Source organism: Mus musculus, chromosome 15 (genome assembly GCF_000001635.26).
Source record: "Mus musculus strain C57BL/6J chromosome 15, GRCm38.p6 C57BL/6J".
Taxonomy (NCBI): domain Eukaryota; kingdom Metazoa; phylum Chordata; class Mammalia; order Rodentia; family Muridae; genus Mus; species Mus musculus.
In genome coordinates, this window is record NC_000081.6 from 99,270,423 (window position 1) to 99,289,833 (window position 19,411).

At 50.7% G+C, this 19,411-nt stretch overlaps 1 protein-coding gene across 4 annotated transcripts in view; it reads right to left on the reverse strand.

Annotated features, from left to right (window-relative positions):
• Positions 1–595: 595 nt before the first annotated feature.
• The window catches only part of Fam186b (family with sequence similarity 186, member B), a 30,758-nt gene continuing 11,942 nt past the window's right edge, over positions 596–19,411 (reverse strand). The window contains exons 1-8 of one of the 4 annotated variants that reach the window (NM_001081254.1): positions 16,523–16,758; positions 15,018–15,243; positions 13,392–13,571; positions 8,896–10,519; positions 8,267–8,459; positions 4,068–4,237; positions 3,268–3,453; positions 596–967 (exon numbers count right to left, since the gene is read on the reverse strand). In NM_001081254.1, the coding sequence (NP_001074723.1) occupies positions 811–967; positions 3,268–3,453; positions 4,068–4,237; positions 8,267–8,459; positions 8,896–10,519; positions 13,392–13,571; positions 15,018–15,243; positions 16,523–16,618 (2,832 nt within the window). In that variant the 5' untranslated portion in view covers positions 16,619–16,758 and the 3' untranslated portion in view covers positions 596–810. Of the gene's footprint in view, positions 968–3,267; positions 3,454–4,067; positions 4,238–8,266; positions 8,460–8,895; positions 10,520–13,391; positions 13,718–15,017; positions 15,244–16,522; positions 16,801–19,411 lie in introns of those variants that run through there. The other 3 variants (XM_006521172.4, XM_006521173.4, XM_017316703.2) reach the window with 3 other exon arrangements.

Genomic DNA, 19,411 nt, shown 5'->3' on the forward strand with positions numbered 1-19,411 from the left:
GAGCAGGGACTGAATGAGTAGGGTTGACCAGAGTGAGCAGAGGTCCTAAAACTTCAATTCCCAACAACCACATGAAGGTTCACAACCATCTGTACAGCTACAGTGTAGTCACATACATAAAATAAATAAATAAATCTTTAAAAAAAAAAGTAACTAAAGCAGGGTTTCCACTGACCAGACACATGGCTGATGGTGACAGCCATGTGATCCCCCACCGTCTGGACCTAGACCCTCCATATCTGCATTGCCTCTACTGTTGTAGCCAGGGATGACCACGGACTCCTGGTCCTCCTGAATCTGCCTTCCAGGTGCTGGGAACATGGGCATGAGCCACCATGCCTCCTGCTCTTATTGTCTGAGCTGTCACACTAATCATCTGATCATCGGATACTTATTTGTAGTTGATTAAACGGGTTCTCTAAGTGACTGTGTGCCGGCTACTGATGATGCCTCTGTCGTGCTGGCTCCCAGAGCCAGCGACACCACCTGGGCAGTTCTCTGATGGACGCTCAGCTTATTGTCAGATGGCCTTGGACCTAGTTCCAAAGATGAGTCCGGGGTGTGTGACCTTCAGCAATGAGACAGAAGACTGGTAATAAAATAAACCAACCTTTATTTTATTACAAACTAATAGTTTGGGGACTGAAAAAAGAAAAGAAAAGAAAATAGAGTTTCCCAAAGTTCTGGAACAACTTCGCAACAACTGTGTGTGTTTAAGAGCACCAGCTGGGATCCCGAATTGGGTTAGGGTTAGGATTAGAACAAGCCGCTGTGCAGTTGCTAGTGGCCCAGAAGTTTGAGAGTCGCTAACTAAGGGATGGAGTGGGTACTGGAGCTGCCCGATCCTTCCTGCTTTGTACAGATCGATCCGGGTAGTGACTGGCTGGACATTTTGCAGACAGGCCCAGCTAGCTCCTCTGAGGGTTCCTGGCCTTCCTTCCTTTGGACCGAGGAAGCACTGAAAGAGCTAATACAGTTACAGTTGGGTGGTGACTGAGACAAGGGCCCTGCCATCCACCCAGAGCACGGGCACAGATCCCGAGCTGGGCTCAGACTTGACCTGAGCACACAGCTGCTTAGCCTAACATTTCGGCCAGGTTTCCTCGCTGGCTCAGGCTATGGCTCAAAGCAAAACCCTACTCCTGGCGGCAGGCTCAGAGCCAGCTGGGCACACCCATGCCCTCCTTTTCTTTCCTGAGTTTTTGTTTTTGAGGCAGGGTCTCACTATGGTGCCCTGGTCTCCTTGGACTCAGGCCAGCCCTGAACCCGTGGAGCCTCTTGGCCTCTGCTCCCTCTCCTCTCCCTCCTCCCACTCCCTCCTCTCCTGACCCATTTCTTCTTTTTGTTAGGCAGAGTTCTTCTGCAGCCACTCCCCAGACCACACTAGCCTTGGACTTCCTGGGATCCTCTCTCTGTCTCTGTAATGCTGGGATTATAGAGGACACTTTGTCACCGCCTCACCCCCTCCCCCCAAGAGAGAAAAACAACACTGCATGACCCTCATGCCATAACCACAGGGCAACATAGGGAAACCCTCATAAAAACACCCGGAAGCCTAGCACACGGGGAGGTGACCCAGTCCAGTGCTCAGATGGAGAGAGAAGCAGGGTTCTGCCTCTAAACTGGAACTGTGGTAAGTCAGATAAACTCCTGCAGAGTTGTAAGGGGTGGGGGGGGGGGAGACAATTATATTCATCTAAATCCTCTCACAAAGAGAAAGCTGTCTTTGCTGGGAACAATATTTTGATATGTGCTTCAGCCTGCAGCTGAGATCCCAGTGGAGGCTCAGGGGTGGGTGGAGCAGCTCTACCTGAGACGTGAAAGAGATCTTAGAATTCTGCATATTATACCTCAGAGTGGGGCGGGGGGAGGGAAGGAAGGAAGCTGCTGTTGAGTGCCATTCTCTGTGACTCTCTTTTCCCATCATCCTCTTTGTGTGTGCAGGCACGTGTGTGCACGGACATGCTCATGTAGACATGTGAACATGTGTATGTTACATGTGTGTGAGTTCATGGGGAGGTAGAGGTGGACACTGGGACCAGTCTTCAGTTGCCCTCTCCTACTGTATGTTTTGAGGCAGGTTCTCTCAGAACCTGAAGCTCCCCAATTTGACTAGGCTAGCTAAGCTGGCTACTGAATTGCAAGGACCTACCTACTGCACCTCCTGATGCTGGGACTACAAATGTGTGCGGCCAAGCCTGGCGTTTTATGTAGGAGCTGGGATTCGAACTCAGGTCCTTGTGCTTGTGCAGCAAGCAGTGTACAGACTGAGTTGTCACCCCACCCACAACCTCCTTTTATTTTTAGGAAGATTCCCAATGCCCTAAATGCCTAGAGTCGAGTATAGTGTGCACACTGGATATGTACACTGGCGTTTATACATGGAAAGAACAAAGAGGTGGCTCAGGTTTCCCCAGCGTCCAGGAAAGCAGGGCAATGCAAGAGGTGCAGACGGGGACACAGAAAGAAGGAGCTTGCTGCAGGGATACCACCAGAGGACCTCACTGAACAACCTCCCCCGCACCCCCCCCCCGCCCCGCCATGACTTCTTTTTGTTATAGATCTTTCTTGGGATAGGCTCAGTCCCACTAGCAGCAGGTGAGATGAATGTGAGGTCCCTCGAAAGAGCCTTGAGTCTTCATTAGTGACATCTTCAAGCCACGAGAGGCAAAGGAGATAAGTCTGCTCTAACCAGAGAGGCCTTCAGCAGATCCCCTGGATCCTGAGTCCTGCTGCCTCCCCTCCCCTCTTGTCCCAGGGTGATCTTAAACTGGAGAGCCTCCTATCTTGGCCTCCCAAGTGCCGAGAGCTAGGCCTGTGTCCCAATGCCTTCTCCTCATCTGCTTTTCCTAGTGACAGTTCTTGAAGACAGTCAGGAAACAAGAACCCCAAGACAGGCCCAGGCACAAGTCTTGGGTCTGTTACCCAGTTCCTGGTTTCCCCCAGTTTCATTCTCCTCTGATCCATTTCTTTGGAACAACCCTATACTAAGGACAAGCTGGGGCACCTGAGAAAGTCGTGTGAAACCCAGGAACCCCATACAGCACTAAGTACTGTGGGAAGTCCTGTGAGAGCCTGAAGCAGTCTTGGTCTCAGGACCCAAGCTGGTGGCCTGTGAGGCAAGTAGGATTTTGTTTCTGGGGTAGCGCAATAACCAAGTCCAGGACTGGTGTCTGAGAGGGTGCCTGGGCTGCCGGGTAGAACCTGGGCAGCCTTGATGGACAGGTCTCCCCAAATCCAGGCTAAGCACCCACCCTTGCTCCTTACCGAGCCTTGAAGGACACCGAGCTTCTGGGGCAGGAGGGATGCTCGTCCACCACCAGTAACCTGGGGATGTCTGGGTAGCCCCCTAGTTGTTCCCAGCACATGTTTGTAGGGGTCTTCTTTTCTATGGGGTGACTCGAAGAGGCCACATCAGCCTTCCATATGGCTTCCATCTGGCTCCCTTGTTGGCTAGGAGTGGGAGAGTGGAGAATGTCAAGAGAGACAAAGAAACACAGAAGTAGGCTGAGGAGCCACAAGTTGTTCAGGGCCCTAAGGTCCGAGACGCTGGGCCTTGTTTTCTTCCCTTGTTAAGGAGTTTGTCGCAGAGGCTCTGTGTCCTAGTTCCACTTCTAGGCTCATGTGCTGAGGCTGGAGCTCGGATCAGGTCTCACTGGGGTAGGTGTTTCCGTGACTCACCCTGACTGCCAGGGGGCTCACCATGTCCGAGCCCGAAGCCCGCATGGTGGGAAGGGTTGGGCTGGTTTACATGGACAGACCGACGTCTGATGCTGGCTCAATGGGCTCAGGGTAGAAATGGAGGTTGTCCCCTGTACTTTCTCAGAGTCAGCCAGGCTGCTCCCCCAAGCCATACACATTGCCACACGCAGAATGCCATGCACGAATTCTGGTCCTGGATCTGAGCGCCAGAGCCAGTCAGAGTAGCTGAGTGGCGGCGGGCCTTGAAGCCAGGAAGGTGACCTTTGCCTGTGTCCTCACTTGCCACTGCTTCCCTAGCCTAGCTGCCCCCCTGCCCCCTGCCTCCCCTCTAATCCTACTGCCTGTCCCTACCGGCCAGTACCTACCCAGTTATCGGCAGGGGCACAGACTCCCGGGGCTTAGGTGGAGGACGGTGCTTGGTGGTGGAGTGGCTGGAGCGGACTCTCTGAAGCAAGACTGAAGATGACTTGCTCTTCACTGGCTTCACATGGGTGAGCACGGGGACGCTCAGGTGGACGTTCCACTCTTGCTGGAGCTAGAGGGACCAGCAGGGGGCATCAGGAAGATTTACTGACTACCTAAGATGGGTGGAGGTCTTCTCTGATTGTCACTGACCCTGCTGGGCAGAGGAAAGGCTCTTTGACTGCAAACCCCAGGTCCCCGGCATATGACACATTCCTTGAAAGCCCTTTGGGGCTGGAGAGATGGCTCAGAGTGCAAGAGCACTGACTGCTCTTCTGAAGGTCCTTAGTTCAAATCCCAGCAACCACATGGTGGCTCACAACTACCCATAATGAGATCTGATGCCCTCTTTTGGTGTGTCTGAAGACAGCTACAGTGTACTTATTTATAATAACGAATAAATCTTTAGGCCGGAGCGATCAGGGCTGACCTGAGCGATGGCTCACAACCATCAGTATAACTACAGTGTACTCATATACATTAAATAAATAAATAAATAAATAAATAAATCTTTTAAAAAGTCCTTATTTTCTGGGGTAGTTTCTACTTTTTCCCTTGTTGTAAAGAGTCTGGACCACGGACAAAACAGAGGAAAGAAAGCGGAGGGAAGCCGGGCCGCCGTACAGCACAGACAGCCCTTGAGGGCAGGGCCTGAGGTGCAGAGTAACCAGCCATGAAGCAGGGCAAGGCTCTGGAAAGCCCACATGCCGTTATTTACACACACACCTGCCTTCTTTAAAAGGCTTCGTGATATTTCAGTGTTCTTCTAAACCTTCCTTACTACTGATGCACGTACACACCGGAGCCATGTGGTGCATGCGGCCGTCGGAAGACTGCTTCATGGAGTCGGTTCTCTTTTCTGCCTTTCCGTGCGTCCCAGGGGTGGAACTGAGGCTGTCAAACTTGTGTGGGAAGTGCCCTTAACCTCTGAGCCATCTCAAGCCTCACTCTGAGGTGGCAGAGCAAGGCGTTCTCACGCCTCACCCATTATAAAGAATGCGGTGGTAGTTTCGCTTCCCCTGTGCACATACTGTGTAGTTTAGCCCCCTGCTCCAGAGAGATTTCAGCCCACCACCACCATCCCACACTGAGCAGAGGCAGGAGGCAGAGAGCTACACCAGAGCCGGCATTGAGGACAGCCTCCGGGGTCCGACTCTCCTCCAGCCAGACCCCGGTCCTGAAGGCCGCAGGCCTTCAAAGTAGTGCCACAGACTGGACGCTGAACACTCCAGACCTGAGCCTGTGGGGAGATTTTAAATTCAACCATGACAACCCAGGAGAGACATGGCTGGGTCCTCTGGGGATTCCATTGTCAGTTTCTTTAGAAATTTCCATGTCATAATGGCTGCAATCAAATCTCTGTCTCCACCAGCGGTATCCAAAGGCTCTCTTTCATCCACGCCACTGATCCATCTCTTACCTTTCCCCTCTGATGAACCCCGTTTCTTCTCTGGTGTACCCCAGCCCCTGCTAAGGGGTACTCCTGTGATTTGCTACCACATGCATGCTACGTTGAAATAACCCAGACGCAGAGAGAAGATACTGCATAGCCTCACATGTATATGTGGAATCTAAAAGGAAAGATGTCAGATATATAGAGGTAAAAGATAAAACAGTAGTTACCAAAGTTGGGGTGTGGGCCAGGAAGTGGGGAGGTGCAGACCCAAGAACAGAGCAGAAGGCGTGGGTGATAGCTCCAGTTGTGACCGTGCTTGTAGGGACTGAGGTGTTCTAAAGGGAGACACTTGTGCCCCACCTTTGATCAGATACTTGAAAAGTGGTCCCCAAGGGACTGGAACTCCCCAGAGACCTCATGCAAGGGGAAAGCTAGAGCTCTGGTGCCGGAGGAGGAGGAGCCCGCCTCCCAGGAAGAAGTTTCACACGGTACTGACAACCTGCGAGATTCAGGCTAGAGCAGAGCACCCATGGGTCTGTGATGTGATGGGGGCATGTCGTGATTAGAACTATGAAGTCCTATAGGCCTCGCACCCTCTGTGTGGACCTGCACCTCGTGACAGCACTCCAGGTAACCACTGATCACTAGGCCCTCTCGTTTGATCCTTCACCAAGTGTGACCGCAGTGACCTGTCTCTGCTTTTCACTCTGACTTTCTCTTTAAGGGGCATCTCATAGATGAGCAGTTGGGGCCGGCTTTCCAGGGCCGCCAGAGACCAGGCTCGCACCCTGAAGACTCCTGTAACAGACAGGCAAGTCTAGTATGCATAAGTACAGTGTGAGGCTCTAGTTAACCACTGTGGATTGTATTAAGGATTTTGCCACTTGGATAGATCACAGCTGCTTTTGCCACAGAGGGAGAACAGGTCATTACCTGCAATGCAATGTTCCTGCTGAGGGGACAGAAGCGAAGCATCGAGGCTCTGTCTCCCTCAGCAGAGTTACCTTCATTTCTTAGGGACTTTGACTTAGGCCAGAGGTGACTTGGGGGTGGGGGTGGGGAGACACAGACTGTGATGTGATAAGGTGAGCCAGAAGCCATTATGGTGGCACCAGGAGTCTTGGTGAGATTCAGGAAAATTTCAGGTTTACAGCCTGAGGTGGACAAAGGCCTAACCCAAATGTGAATTGCATTGGAATTCTTGAATCTGGGCTTCCGTCAGAGTTCAGAGCTGGGATCTTCTTTTTCCTTCCCACATCCCCGTAACTGTCCCTTACCCTTCTGCCTTGCCACCATGGATACATTAGCCTGTTTTACTGCAGCAACCATTTTACAACAGGTGGGTATCTTACTTCATCCTGTGTTCTACACCTTACAATAAAATTCACCATCTACAAACACAGTAATTTTTAATCTCACAAAGCCCCCTGAAAAGCGTAGACTCAACAGGCACGCTCGGCCTTTTCACACTGCACGGGGAATGATGACGGTCACACTCTAGAGCTGCAGGAAACAAAGAGACCCCCTAATGCCTTAGCATTGTGATTTGCATTGGGCCCTGTTCGTGGTCCTGCTGGGTGCATACAGGCCACAGGTTAACTGTGCCAGGAGTCCCAGGGCCAGCAGATCACACCTGAACGACTGTACAATTTAAGAATATATGCCAGAACCAAAGGGCTTACATTTCTAAATAGAAATGGTTGATTAACTGCCCAATAAAGTTAACAAAGATAGACCCGAGCCAGGAGGATAGTCATGAAGTACTGTTGACAGAGAGGGATGGATTGTGTCAGCTGAGAGGAGGGCGGGGAGCCAAGCCCAAAGGCGCAGGCCACTGGATGATTTTAGTCTCTAAACAGCATCAAAACCAAAAACCGAGCAGTGGTTACTACCTGGGAGGGACGGCGGAGCCTACTTCGGTTTCCATGAATAGACAGCCTATCAACTAGAAGTCAGCAGGGTCCCGGGGAAGACATTCTCGGTGCCCGTGGGATGGCTGGGAAGGGGCTTGCCATGAAAGCCTGCTGACCCATGTTCCATCCCACCACCATGGAAGGGGACACACACGCACAGCAAATAAAGTCACTTTTAAATAGAGGCACTTATAGGAGGCTGGAGAAATGACTCAGAGGTTAGGAGCGCTGGCTGCTCTTCCAGAGAACCCGAGGTCAATTCCCAGCATCCCCATGGCAGCTCGCACCTGTCTGTAACTCAAATTGCAAGGGGATCTGACACCTTCACACAGACACACATGCAGGCAAAATGCCAACACACATAAAATAAAAAAATAAATGAATAATTTGGAAAGAGGTGCTCTGGGCCGCCGCGGCCGCCGTCCTTTGCATTCTTTGTTAGGAAGTGCCTGGAGGAAAGACTCCAGCAAACCAAGGAAGAGAGTCAAGGAAGGATCCAGAAGCAAGGGCAAACAAAGCCAGGCCTCTGTAAGGGGGAAGAGGCAGCTGTGTCTCAAGCCTGGACCGCAGCCAGCGCTGAAGGGGCAGGGGAGAACCCCAGTGCCAAGGAGAGAGTGCAGGCCTCCCAGGCCTGAAGGAGTCTTCTCTTCTGCCCTCCATATATTACACACTGGGCAGTTGCCCTCCCTCACACTCCCAGCCCAGAGGCTCTTAGAATCCCCTCATTTCCCATCCCCTGACAACCCTCACTCTGTCCTCACTCACTGAGCAGGTGGCGGGGCAGGAAACCCACCTTAGGGAACATGGCCACCATGGTGTGCAGGCATTCCTGGTGCCTTTCCTCCAGGTCTCTCTGCTTGTCTGCCCAGGCCTGCAGCCTGAGGCTCTGCTGGTGGTCAATGTTCTCCAGGAACAGATAGAGGTTCTGGGCCTTACTGGTAACTCTTGTTTGTCGAATGGCTCCTATGTGTTTGATCATTTCTAGTCTGGGAAAAGAGAGAAGAAACTTAGGAGGTAGAGAGACTTCCCTACCACCACCACCCTCCTACCCTGAGTCAGTTGACTAGAAAGACACCTCCACTTTGTTAACAAGGAACGGATGAGGCTGGGAAGGAAAAGTTGAAGCGAATGGTAGGGACCATGTGGGATGAAGGACAGGAGCAGAGGGGTTGCACGTAGGGAAAGTGGGTTTGGAGGGAAGGCCCACTAGAAGGAAAACAACATACGGATGCCTTGCCTCCTACACCTTCAAGGGTTGCCCAAGGCCTGGCACCAGCGTTCAATAGTTCCTTTCCCCAGGAGACCTGGGGGGGGGGTGCCCCTCATGGTTTCCTGCCTGCATCCCTTTCTCTCTCTCCCCTGGGTTTTAGCTCTACCACAATTTGCAGCGGGCATAGGTTGGGTCCCGGGTGGGTCACCTACCGGAGGCTCTGGAAGCGCCTGTATTGGATATACTTCTTGCATAGGTACTGCAGCCGGAGAATGCTCAGGTCCATGGCGATGGCAATGACCTCCAGGGCTTTGCTGCGCAGGTACTGTGGCAGTGCCACCTCTGACTCCGAACCGCCCAGGACCTGCAGGTTCTTCAGCTGGGCCTCCATGTCTATGTGGTAGACCTTGTCCTTAGGTGTCCCCGGGGCTTGCTGCAGAGAGACCTGGGACACCCTTCGGAGGATGGACGTCCCAGTGACTGGCAAGGAGGTGGATTTCTTGGGCTTCGCAGAAACCTGGCGGGTCGGTGGCCTTTGCAGAAACTCAGCTGAACCCAGGGTCCTCTGGGTCCCCTGCCCAGGCTGCTGGGTGTGTGGGGATGCGAGTATGTACGACCTGCTCTGATGCGCGGACTGGGCCCTGCAGTGGGGCGTCGGCGTGGACTCCGACTTCTTCAGGCTCTTCCACCGACTGGTGGTGGTGAAGATCATCTCCGAGCTTGCCTTCTGCTCCTTCCTGGGGCTGGGCTTCTCCTCCTCTGGCTGGGTGAGCCTCTGCCACTGCTGCCTGGCAGCCGCCTCTGCCTCCCACTGCCTCACCTTTTCCTGGTGCTCCTGCTCCAGCAGGGCCCACTTCTTCTGCCGCTGAAGCCACATCTCTTCCTCCTGCAGCCATTGCTGCCTTCTGGTCTCCCAGTTGAGCTCTTCCTCCCAGTGCCCCATGTGGCTCTCCAGAAGCCTCCTCCTGATGCTCCCTGGGGACAGGGACTTGCTTTGGGCTCCCTCCTCTTGGATGTGATCCCCCTGGTCTTTGTCTTTCATGTCCCCTAGTTTCTCCCATTGTGTGGGAATCTGGGGGACCTCTGAGTGCAGCAGCACAGGCTCCAGGGCCTCTGTGCGGTCAACGAACACATCCCTCACCCTCGAATCCGTGTCCGTGCCGAAGATTGGCTTTGGGGCTGCAGGTGTAGTGCCACTGTGCCAGGCCTTGGTCAGGGGACTTGAAAAGAGAGCTGAAACTGCCTGTCCTTTCTCCTTGGGCTCCTGCTTCTCCTTCTCCAGGGCTGTACCCTGCCCTGGAAGGGGCTCTTTTTCAGGGGGTTCCAGGTAATGAATGAAATGCTTGGTGGGTTCTTCTGGACCACTAGCAGGCTGGGCTATATTCAGCTGGAACTCCAGGGTGTGCTTTAACATGAGGAGGTGATGGTATTTGTCCCCTAGAATCTTTACCTGTTTCAGCAGCGCGTCCCTTTTGCTCTCCAGGACTTGGATGGATTTTTGGAAGTGCAGCCTCTGGGTGCTGAGCTCTTTGTTCTTTTCCACCTGCAGGTACTTGTACTTTGTCTCCAGACTCTTGTTCTCCTTGTGCTGGAGGGTCAAGGCCTTGTTGAGGTTCTCCACCACGGCGGACATGTACCTGATGGCTTTAACCTCCCCTTTGTTGAACATCGTGGAGTCCAGGAGCTCCTGTAGCATGGACCTGACCTCCGAGACGTTCAGGTGGGCGGTGTTCTTGTCCTGGAGCATCTGCTCCGGGCTCGGTGGCACAGGGATTCCCTGCTCCTTATTCTGTGGGCTCTTCTCATGCCAGTCCTGCCAGAAGTTATGTTTGTACCCTGGAAGGGACGGAGAGGAGAAAGGCAGCAAGCAGCCATTGAGAAGTGACAAGGTACTGGGAAAGGCGTACTGACCCTTCGGACCCTGCAGAGCCAGGATGCTCAGCCACCCCTGTTTGGGATGGGCAAGAGCAGGGAGCTGGCACTGTGAGCCAGAGAGGGGTTGGTTATCAGGAGACACCTCTGCCAAGCCCGAGATTGCCCAGAGTGTAACCTTAGGTCTATCAACAGCATAGCGCCTGTAGAACCCAAAGGGGGCTGTCATAGCGTGGCAGGCTCTATTCAGTTCAGCCTACTACCTAACAAGGAGTTACGTTTCTAATCATGTCTGGCTCCTTCATGTCAACTACCCAAACCTGTTAGATGTTGCCTTTCCTTTTTCTGTTACCTCTGTCCTGTGCCTATTAGAGAATCTATAACAACTGTTTGTGTGCCATTGTTGTTTTAATGGTTGTCTTTGCCCATATCAGGGGATCACATTGGACTGTCACCCCAAGAAAATAAACTCAGCAGAGACTGTGTGCGCTGTGTGCAACCCCAATGTCAGAGCTCAGCTCTTCCAGGGCTGCTCATGGCCGTATATCTTTGTGCCTACTCTGTGTGGGCTGATGGAATGGTCACCCTGGAGCATTCTCTCAAGCATCACTGGCAGGGAGAACAGAGGGGATCTCTGGATGTGAGGCGAGAGAGTGTATGGCACTTACGTGACGCTGAGCTCAGTCCAGATCTCACCATGTCAGGTAAGTCACATGACCCTGGGGTTCAGAAGTCTGAGACCAAGCCACTTGGATCCGAATCTAATTTGTTCCATGTGCTTTGGGTACATTTCCTAACTACTCAGTGCCTTAGTGTCTTCGTTGGAAAAATGGGAACAACCATAGATTCTAATTCTTGGAACTTAGAGTGCACATATTTAATTAAGGCCATGGATGATAGCCCTACAGTGAGTGTTCAATAAATAATTGCACCACAAGTCGGGCAGTGCTGGATTTAATCCCAGCATTTGGGAGATAGAGGCAGGCAGATCTCTGTGAGTTCGAGGCTGTCCTGGTCTACACAACTAACACTAGGACAGCCAAGGCGACACAGAGACACCTTGTCTTGAGAAACAAAACAAACAAACAAACAAACCAAACCAAACCAAGAACAAGAAAGTTTACACTGTGTGAGGCTGAAGAGATGGTCAGGTCTTAGGGAAGCGCTTGCCCTGTAAACATGTGGGCCTAAGTTTGGATCCCCAGCACTGACGTAAAAAGCTGGACACACCAGGCATACCTATGACCTCATTGTCCCGTTACCAGAGAGGCAGAGACAGCATCCCTGGGGTTACCAGTGAGCCAGCCCAGCCCCCTGGGAAGCTCTAGGGTCAAGGGGAGATTGTCTGAAAAGCAAGGTAGAGAATGATTGAGAAAGATGCCCAGTGTTAACTTCTGGCCTACACATAGCACACCACATAAATTTATATTCTGGCAAGAAAATAAGTATACAAATAGCTGTATTTCAACATACAGAGTAGTACAGATTTTGGGTCAGGTAGTCTCCATTTTCTATCTTCTTCCTCCTGTAACATTCAACCTAATTTATTTTTAAAGAATTATTTATTATTCGACACACCAGTAGAGGGCACTGGATCCCATTGCAGATGGTCGTGAGCCACCGTGTGGTTGCTGGGAACTGAACTCAGGACCTCTGGAGGAACAGTCAGTGTTCTTAACTGCTGAGCCATCTCTCCAGCCCCCCTAATTTTTTTTTTGAGACAGGGTCTCTCTACATATAATCCTGGCTGTCCTGGAGCTCACTATGTAAACCAACCAGGCTGGCCTCAGACTCAGCGATGTTGCACTTCTGCATGCTGAACGCTGGGATTAAAGGTGTGCGCCACCACGCCCAGCTTCAGCGTCACTTAGTTATCCAAGAGAATCCGTGGAAATGCTACCGTTAGCTCCTGTTTATTAAGCTTCGGGGCTCTTATCTACAAAACTCGGGAGGTAGTCTCAAGTCAATTATAGAGTGGATAGGAGTAAAATTTCAAGAGTTAGCCAGGCTGGTGAACTTAGGAGAATCCAGAATTCTCTGGAAGGCTCTAGGGGGACTTCTAGCTGAAGCTTACCAAAGCTGGCTTGAACTGGGTGGGTTTTGAGTGAGAACAAGGTGCCCTTCAACCTCTGCCTATAAACTCCAACTTTCCTGGCGTTTAGGCTTCATCTCTCGGAACTCCCATGAGACCACAGCTCCAGGAAGCTCCTCCTCACTTCATTCCTACTATATCTGGTTTTGTTTGTTTGTTTTCTTCGAGACAGGGTTTCTCTGTGTAGCCCTAGCTGTCCTGGAAGTCACTTTATAGAACAAGCTAGCTTCGAACTCAGAGATGAGCTCAGAAATCCACTCGCTGGGGCTGGTGAGATGGCTCAGTGGGTAAGAGCACCCGACTGCTCTTCCGAAGGTCCGAAGTTCAAATCCCAGCAACCACATGGTGGCTCACAACCATCCGTAATGAGATCTGACTCCCTCTTCTGGAGAGTCTGAAGACAGCTACAGTGTACTTACATGTAATAAATAAATAAATCTTAAAAAAAAAAAAAAAAAAAGAAATCCACTCGCCTCTGCCTTCTGAGTGCTGGGATTTTGGTGTTTACCATGTGCATGCAGTGCCTGTGGCGACCAGAAGGAGGCGTCAGCAACCCCCATCCCCAACTGCAGTGAAGCTCAGAACTGCTTTGTGATCGGCATGGCTCGGTTACCCCAGCCCTACACCCTGGCTTCCCGTGCTACACTTTTTCACATGTGCGGCATGGAGGATGGTCAGGAGCCCCTGAGATGGCCTCCAGCCTACCCCCTCCCGGCTCTTCTCCTGGAAGCTCCAGGCACCTACTTTGTGTCATTTTCTTCTGGTCTTCGATGAGAGTCGAGCACAGAGAGATGAGAGACTCGATGCCTCCTTTGGTGGCCATGAGGGAAAGAGGCAACACCTTCTCCATCACTTCGATCCATTCGTCTAGGGCTTCGTCTTCCTCCGAACTCCTGTCCTTTATCTCATAAGTCAGACTGTCACCTGAGCGGGACGGGGGTCAGGCTGAGAACAGTTTGTCCTCTAGAGACCCCCACATAGCACAGGGGGTGTAGCAGACCTGAGGGCGGGGTGGTTTCAGTGCACTCTGGCTATCGGACAGCTCGCTCTCTTGAGCCTCGTTCCCTTCCCTGCAGAAGGATTGGGGGAGGACCGAATGAGGTAACACTCGTGAAATGACCGACACAAGGCCTGCCATGCAGACACACAGTAGACACGAGACAGTGTTGCTTAAGTGTGAGGCCAGCCATGTTAATCTATGCCAGTTATAATCTAACATCTGGGCCACTAAATGGATTAAGTCTGATAAAGTTTTCTTTGTGCTTCTGTTTGCTTGCTTGCTTGCTTTTTTTTTTTTTTTTTTTTTTTTAGACAGGGTTTCTCTGTGTAGCCCTGGCTGTCCTGGAACTCACTCTGTAGACCAGGCTGGCCTCGAACTCAGAAATCCACCTGCCTCTGCCTCCCGAGTGCTGGGATTAAAGGCATGCACCACCAACACCCGGCGTTTGTCTGCTTTCTTGAGGTAGAGTCTCATTATGTAGCCTGAGCCGCGTTGCTTGCCTGTGTGGGTGTGTGTGAAGCCCAGAGATCACAGTGGACCGCCTCCTCTCACTGAACCTGGAACTTAACCATTACTTAAGCTGTCAGATGCAGTGCTGAGGGTGTGGGCACGCACTGCCGCTCTCAGCCTATTACGTAACTTCTAGGAGTCTGGACTTAAGCCCTCAAATCTGCATAGCAAGCACATACCCACTGGGCTACCTTCTCAGCCCCGCCTGTGGTGATTAATTTTGACAGCCTTGATGGAAGCCACGCCTCCGGGCAGGGAGGGGCATTTCAGAGGTGATCACAGCACGAGGTTCTGACCTAATCAGCGCATCAACCCACTGATAGATTCAAATTTAGGTGGACTGTTGGGAGATAACAGAAGCGTGGAAGGTAGGACCAAGTTGCGGGGTGTGGGTCACGGACAGGGGTGGAGATGGGTCATGAGTGTGTGTGTGTGTGTGTGTCTGTGTGTCTGTGTGTCTGTGTGTGCTGTAAATGGTCTGTCCTGCCCCTGGCCTCTTCCTGTTCTCTGCTTTCTGGTTGCATGAGTGGAGCAGCCTCCTCTGCCACAATCCCTGGGACTCACTCTCACCATGAGCTAAGTGATAGGGCCAAGAGATCACCACTGACATCTCTGAAGTCACCGTTACACTTTACCCTTCTTTACTTGTCAGAGCAACAAAAGACCGACTGACATGACATAGCCCTTCTGGGGAGTGAGGCTGCTGCGTGCTGTGTGTGGTGACACTAGACTCCTTCACTGGGGAGGAGGAGTTTCAGTCTGTCCTTTGCTGTCTGCAGCCACCAGCCCCACCCCCTCCTTGCAAGGTGCTGATTAGGTGGAGAGTCTCTGGACCGACTGCAGCAAGCCCTCAGACTCACCCCATTCGCCCAGCCAGTGGAGGATCTCATACAGGTGCTTCTCCTTGGCCTTGGCGTCATCAGAGAAGGCGGCGAGTTTCTCCAGCAAGATGAACCTCTTCTTGCCTTTCTGCTCTGGTTGGTGAGGCTTCGCTCTTTCTTTTAAGTCATATCCCAGTTCTTCCTGGAAGCGGTTGATGGCACAGTTGACATTGTCCAAGATGTCCGAGAGCTGGGTGGAAATATCCTAGGTGGGGCAGAGGCAGCAGATGGCAGAGGTTAGGGGTCACCATCTTGGAGGCCGTTGCCCATGTGCTAGCAGTGTAACTCTGGGTCTCAGGGCTTTCTCACTGTTAAGGCAGAGCTTGCTATAGTACTTTATGCCACGGGTTTTTATGAGAATGGCATGAAATGATATTGTAAAGGGTTTAAAACTGGGCCCAGGGCCAGGCGTGGTGGCGCACGCCTTTAATCCCAGCACTCGGGAGTCAGAGGCAGGTGGATTTCTGAGTTCCAGGCCAGCCTGGTCTACAAAGTGAGTTCCAGGACAGCCAGGCCTACACAGAGAAACCCTGTCTCGAAAAAACAAACCAAAACAAAAAACAAAACAAAACAAAACAAAATAAAACAAAACCTGCACCCAGAACACAGAGAGAGCATCGGCTCTTATTACCATTTTAATTTTTTAAAAAAGATTTATTTATTTATTTTATGTATATAAGTCCACCATTGCTCTCTTCAGACACACCAGAAGAGGGCACCAGATCCCATTGCAGATGGTTGTGAGCCACCATGTGGTTGCTGGGAATTGAATTCAGGACCTCTGGAAGAGTAGTCGGTGCTCTTAACTGCCAAGCCATCTCTCCATCTCTCCAGCCCTACCATTTTAATTTTTAAGCCTTTAGAATTTCAGAATTGGCTGGAGACATCAGGAATTTCACAAGGACTCAGAAGCAACATGGGAACAAAAAGGGAAATCCCAAAGAAACACTGGATAAAAGGTTCAAGCAGTGTGTCCTTTGCTGTCCCGAGTCAACATCTACTCCCCTCCTTGTAAGTGCTCCTCGGGGGAGATGGAAAAACACTGAGCACAGCTGCACCCGAGCCTCATCCCCAGAGTGATCCGAGCCTCTGAACATCTCTGAACATCTTCCCAAGTGTTTCCGGGGCATAGCTTAGGGGATTCTAGCAGTCTGCCAACACAGAGTGTGAATTTTAAAAATCTACCCCTGCACAAAACCTTTTAGGATCCATCGCTAGGTGCTGTCCAGGAGCCTCCTGCCCACTTACCTCGGGGCTGTGACCTTACATCCCTGCTTTTCAGAGGTGGTTGGTCTTAGCCTCCCTTGCAGAAGTCAGATACAGGATGTGAGCATTCCGAACTCACCTGTCTGCAAACCTGGCTTGTCAAGTCTCCCAGGACCCCCAAAGGCCCAGAGGCTGGAGTCTTGTGTAAACTAGAGATCAGTCCCCAGCCTCTACATCAGACCCTAATAGAAGGGTAGTTTCCTCGTCTCTGGGGTTACCTCCTGAGTCCGAATTAGCTGGGCAGTCTCAATCTTTGAGATAATAGCCTTCACTGATGTGGGAGTCACCAAGTGTGGGGGGTTGTCCTTCTCCATTCTAGATAATTCTCTCAGTCCGAAGATGTCCCATGGCTCTTGTACACAGGGCTGAACACACAGTATGGGCAGCTTTAGGGGCTAAGGGCCCAGGGAGGTTCCTGGGTACCCTCTGCCCGGCCACAGCTCCTCTAGTAACTGCCAGACACCAGGTTCCAACTGACTCTCTTTTCCCCAGTGACATCATCAGTTTGACTTAAAGAATTAGAAGATTAAACTTCCCACCTCCCAGCTGTATGCCAGCCGTTGCCTGCCATTATCCTTTGTTTGTTTCGCCTCACCATTAAAAATCATGTTCCCAAACTAAATATTAATGGCAAAAAAAAAAAAAAAAAAAAAAGAAAAGCAACTAGGAAAAATGACTTCCTGCTGCAGTTTAGATCCTGGTTCCCCAAAGATCCGTACGTGGAAGGTTCTGGTCCCCAGTGTGGTGCCAAGGGGAAGTTGTGGAACATTTGAGAGGTAGAGCCTTGTGCAGGGGGCCTTAGGATCTGTGTCCTCTTGAAGGGCATTGTAGGGCTCCAACCCTTTCTTCTTCCCCTATCCTTGATCTGTGGTTTTACTCCACCACATCGGAAGCACAGCTCTTTGGTCACAGGCTGGAATTCCCAAAATGGCGAGCCAAATAACCTTTTTCCCTTTGAGTCAATCCTTACAAGTGTTTGTTACGGCATCAGAAGGCTGACAAGACACTTTCTAAAGGGAACCTCTGACTTTAAAATCAGAGCCAATCAACACCTAAATGAGGATATGTTTTCTTCCGCCCCTAGGCTCAAGGCTCAGTCAACACTCTTACTAGCTAAAGTTGATAAATAATCATAGCAGGAGGCTTTTGTTTCGTTTGTTTTTTTGTTTGTTTTGTTTTGTTTTTTAAGATTTATTTATTATTATTCTCTAAGTACACTATAGCTGTCTCCAGATGCACCAGAAGAGGGTGTCAGATCTCATTATGGATGGTTGTGAGCCACCATGTGGTCGCTGGGATTTGAACTCAGGACCTTCGGAAGAGCAGTTGGTGCTCTTAACCACTGAGCCATCTCTCCAGCCCCCTCGTTTCTTTCTTTTTTGAACATCGCTGTATGTTTGGGACTTAGAATTGTACCTGGCCCATACTAGGGCACTAAGCACCTATTGAATGAATGGATACAGAGTGCAGGTTCACAGACATGAAAAATATTCTCCCTTGTCACCAAAAATACTGCCATCTAATAGATAACAAATTAAGCATCGTAAGTTGTCTTACCCACATAAGACTTTTCCTGACACTCAACTGCTTTTCACTGTACTGTCCATCCACTAAGGCAATGGTAATTCTGTTGCTTACTCACTCAGCAAACACTCACCTTTGGTAATATTCTCAGTGCTTTGCTTGCGGCTCTGTGCCGGCCAAGCAGAAGTGCGCTAAGCTCCAGATTGACTTAGACCCTGGCTAGTGGATACTTCCTGATCTTTATGTCTGTTCTGGGCGATCCTTTGAACCCTTATGATTTCAGAAATCTCATAGTTTGTAAATCATTTTTAGTTTGACCATGTTTAATTTTTAAAAATTTAGCCCCTCTCAATTGCTCACACTCTTGCTCTAAGGATCAGAACCAGACCCCTGTGTGTGCTAGATACACATTCTACCACTGGGCACGTCCCAACCCTGGATGACTTACCGTCACCAGCATACCTAAGCCAGCAAAGGCTCCGAGGGTGATGGGTCACACCCAGGTACAGCTGAAAGAACGGGGTTAGGATTCGAATTTGGTTTCTTTACTCCAGCTCCTTCTCTGGACTCTCTTTCCCCCCTTCCCCCTCTCTATTTTTCTTTTAAGTTCAACCACACTGATGAGTAGACTGTATATAAATAATCTAAGCAAGGCAATTGAAATGTAGACAGTGTATGATTTAATTAAGAAAAGCCCAAGACACCTCCTCAATTTAGTGTATGAAATAGACATGCTGAGGCTCTGAGCTCCTTCCTCAGAGTGAACACAACTCACGCTTTTCTGTTAAAAGCGTGGTGGGGATGCCTTTAACCAATCCCAGCACTCAGAGCCAGAGGCAGGTGGATCTCCATGGGTCCAAGGACAGCCTGATCTATGTAGCGAGTTCCAGGACAGCTAAGGCTACATAGAGAGATCCTGATGAGACAAAGGGAGAGGAGAGGGCCCAAGACTCAAACTGTATACTACTGACCTGAATGAAGATCCTGTCTTTAACAAAGGTAGTTGGAGCCGGGAAATGGTGGCGAATGCCTTTGATCCTCTAGCACTTGGGAGGCAGAGGCAGGCGGATTTCTGAGTTTGAGGCCAGCCTGGTCTACAGAGTGAGTTCCAGGACAGCCAGGGCTACACAGAGAAACCCTGTCTCAAAAAGAAAAAAAAAAAAAAAAAAAAAAAAAGATGTGTTAAATTGGATCTAAGCACCTCTTTTAAGGGACAACATTTAGTTGGGGCTGGCTTACAGGTTCAGAGGTTTAGTGTCTAGGCATGGCACTGGGGAAGGAGCTGAGAGTTGAGAGTTCTACATCTTTATCCAAAGGAAGTCAGGAGCAGACTGTCTCCCATGTGGCTAGGAGGAGGGTCACAAAAGGCCACCCCCACAGTGACACACTTCTTCCAATAAAGCCACACCCACTCCAGTAAGGCCATAGTTCCTAATAATGCCACTCCCTGGGCCAAGCATGTTCAAACCACCACACTCATATACATAAATAAATAAATCTTTTTTTTTAAAAAAGAAAGGGACTGATGGTTTAGTTTGTGTGTGTGTGTGTGTATGTGTGTGTGTGTGTATGTGTGTGTGTAT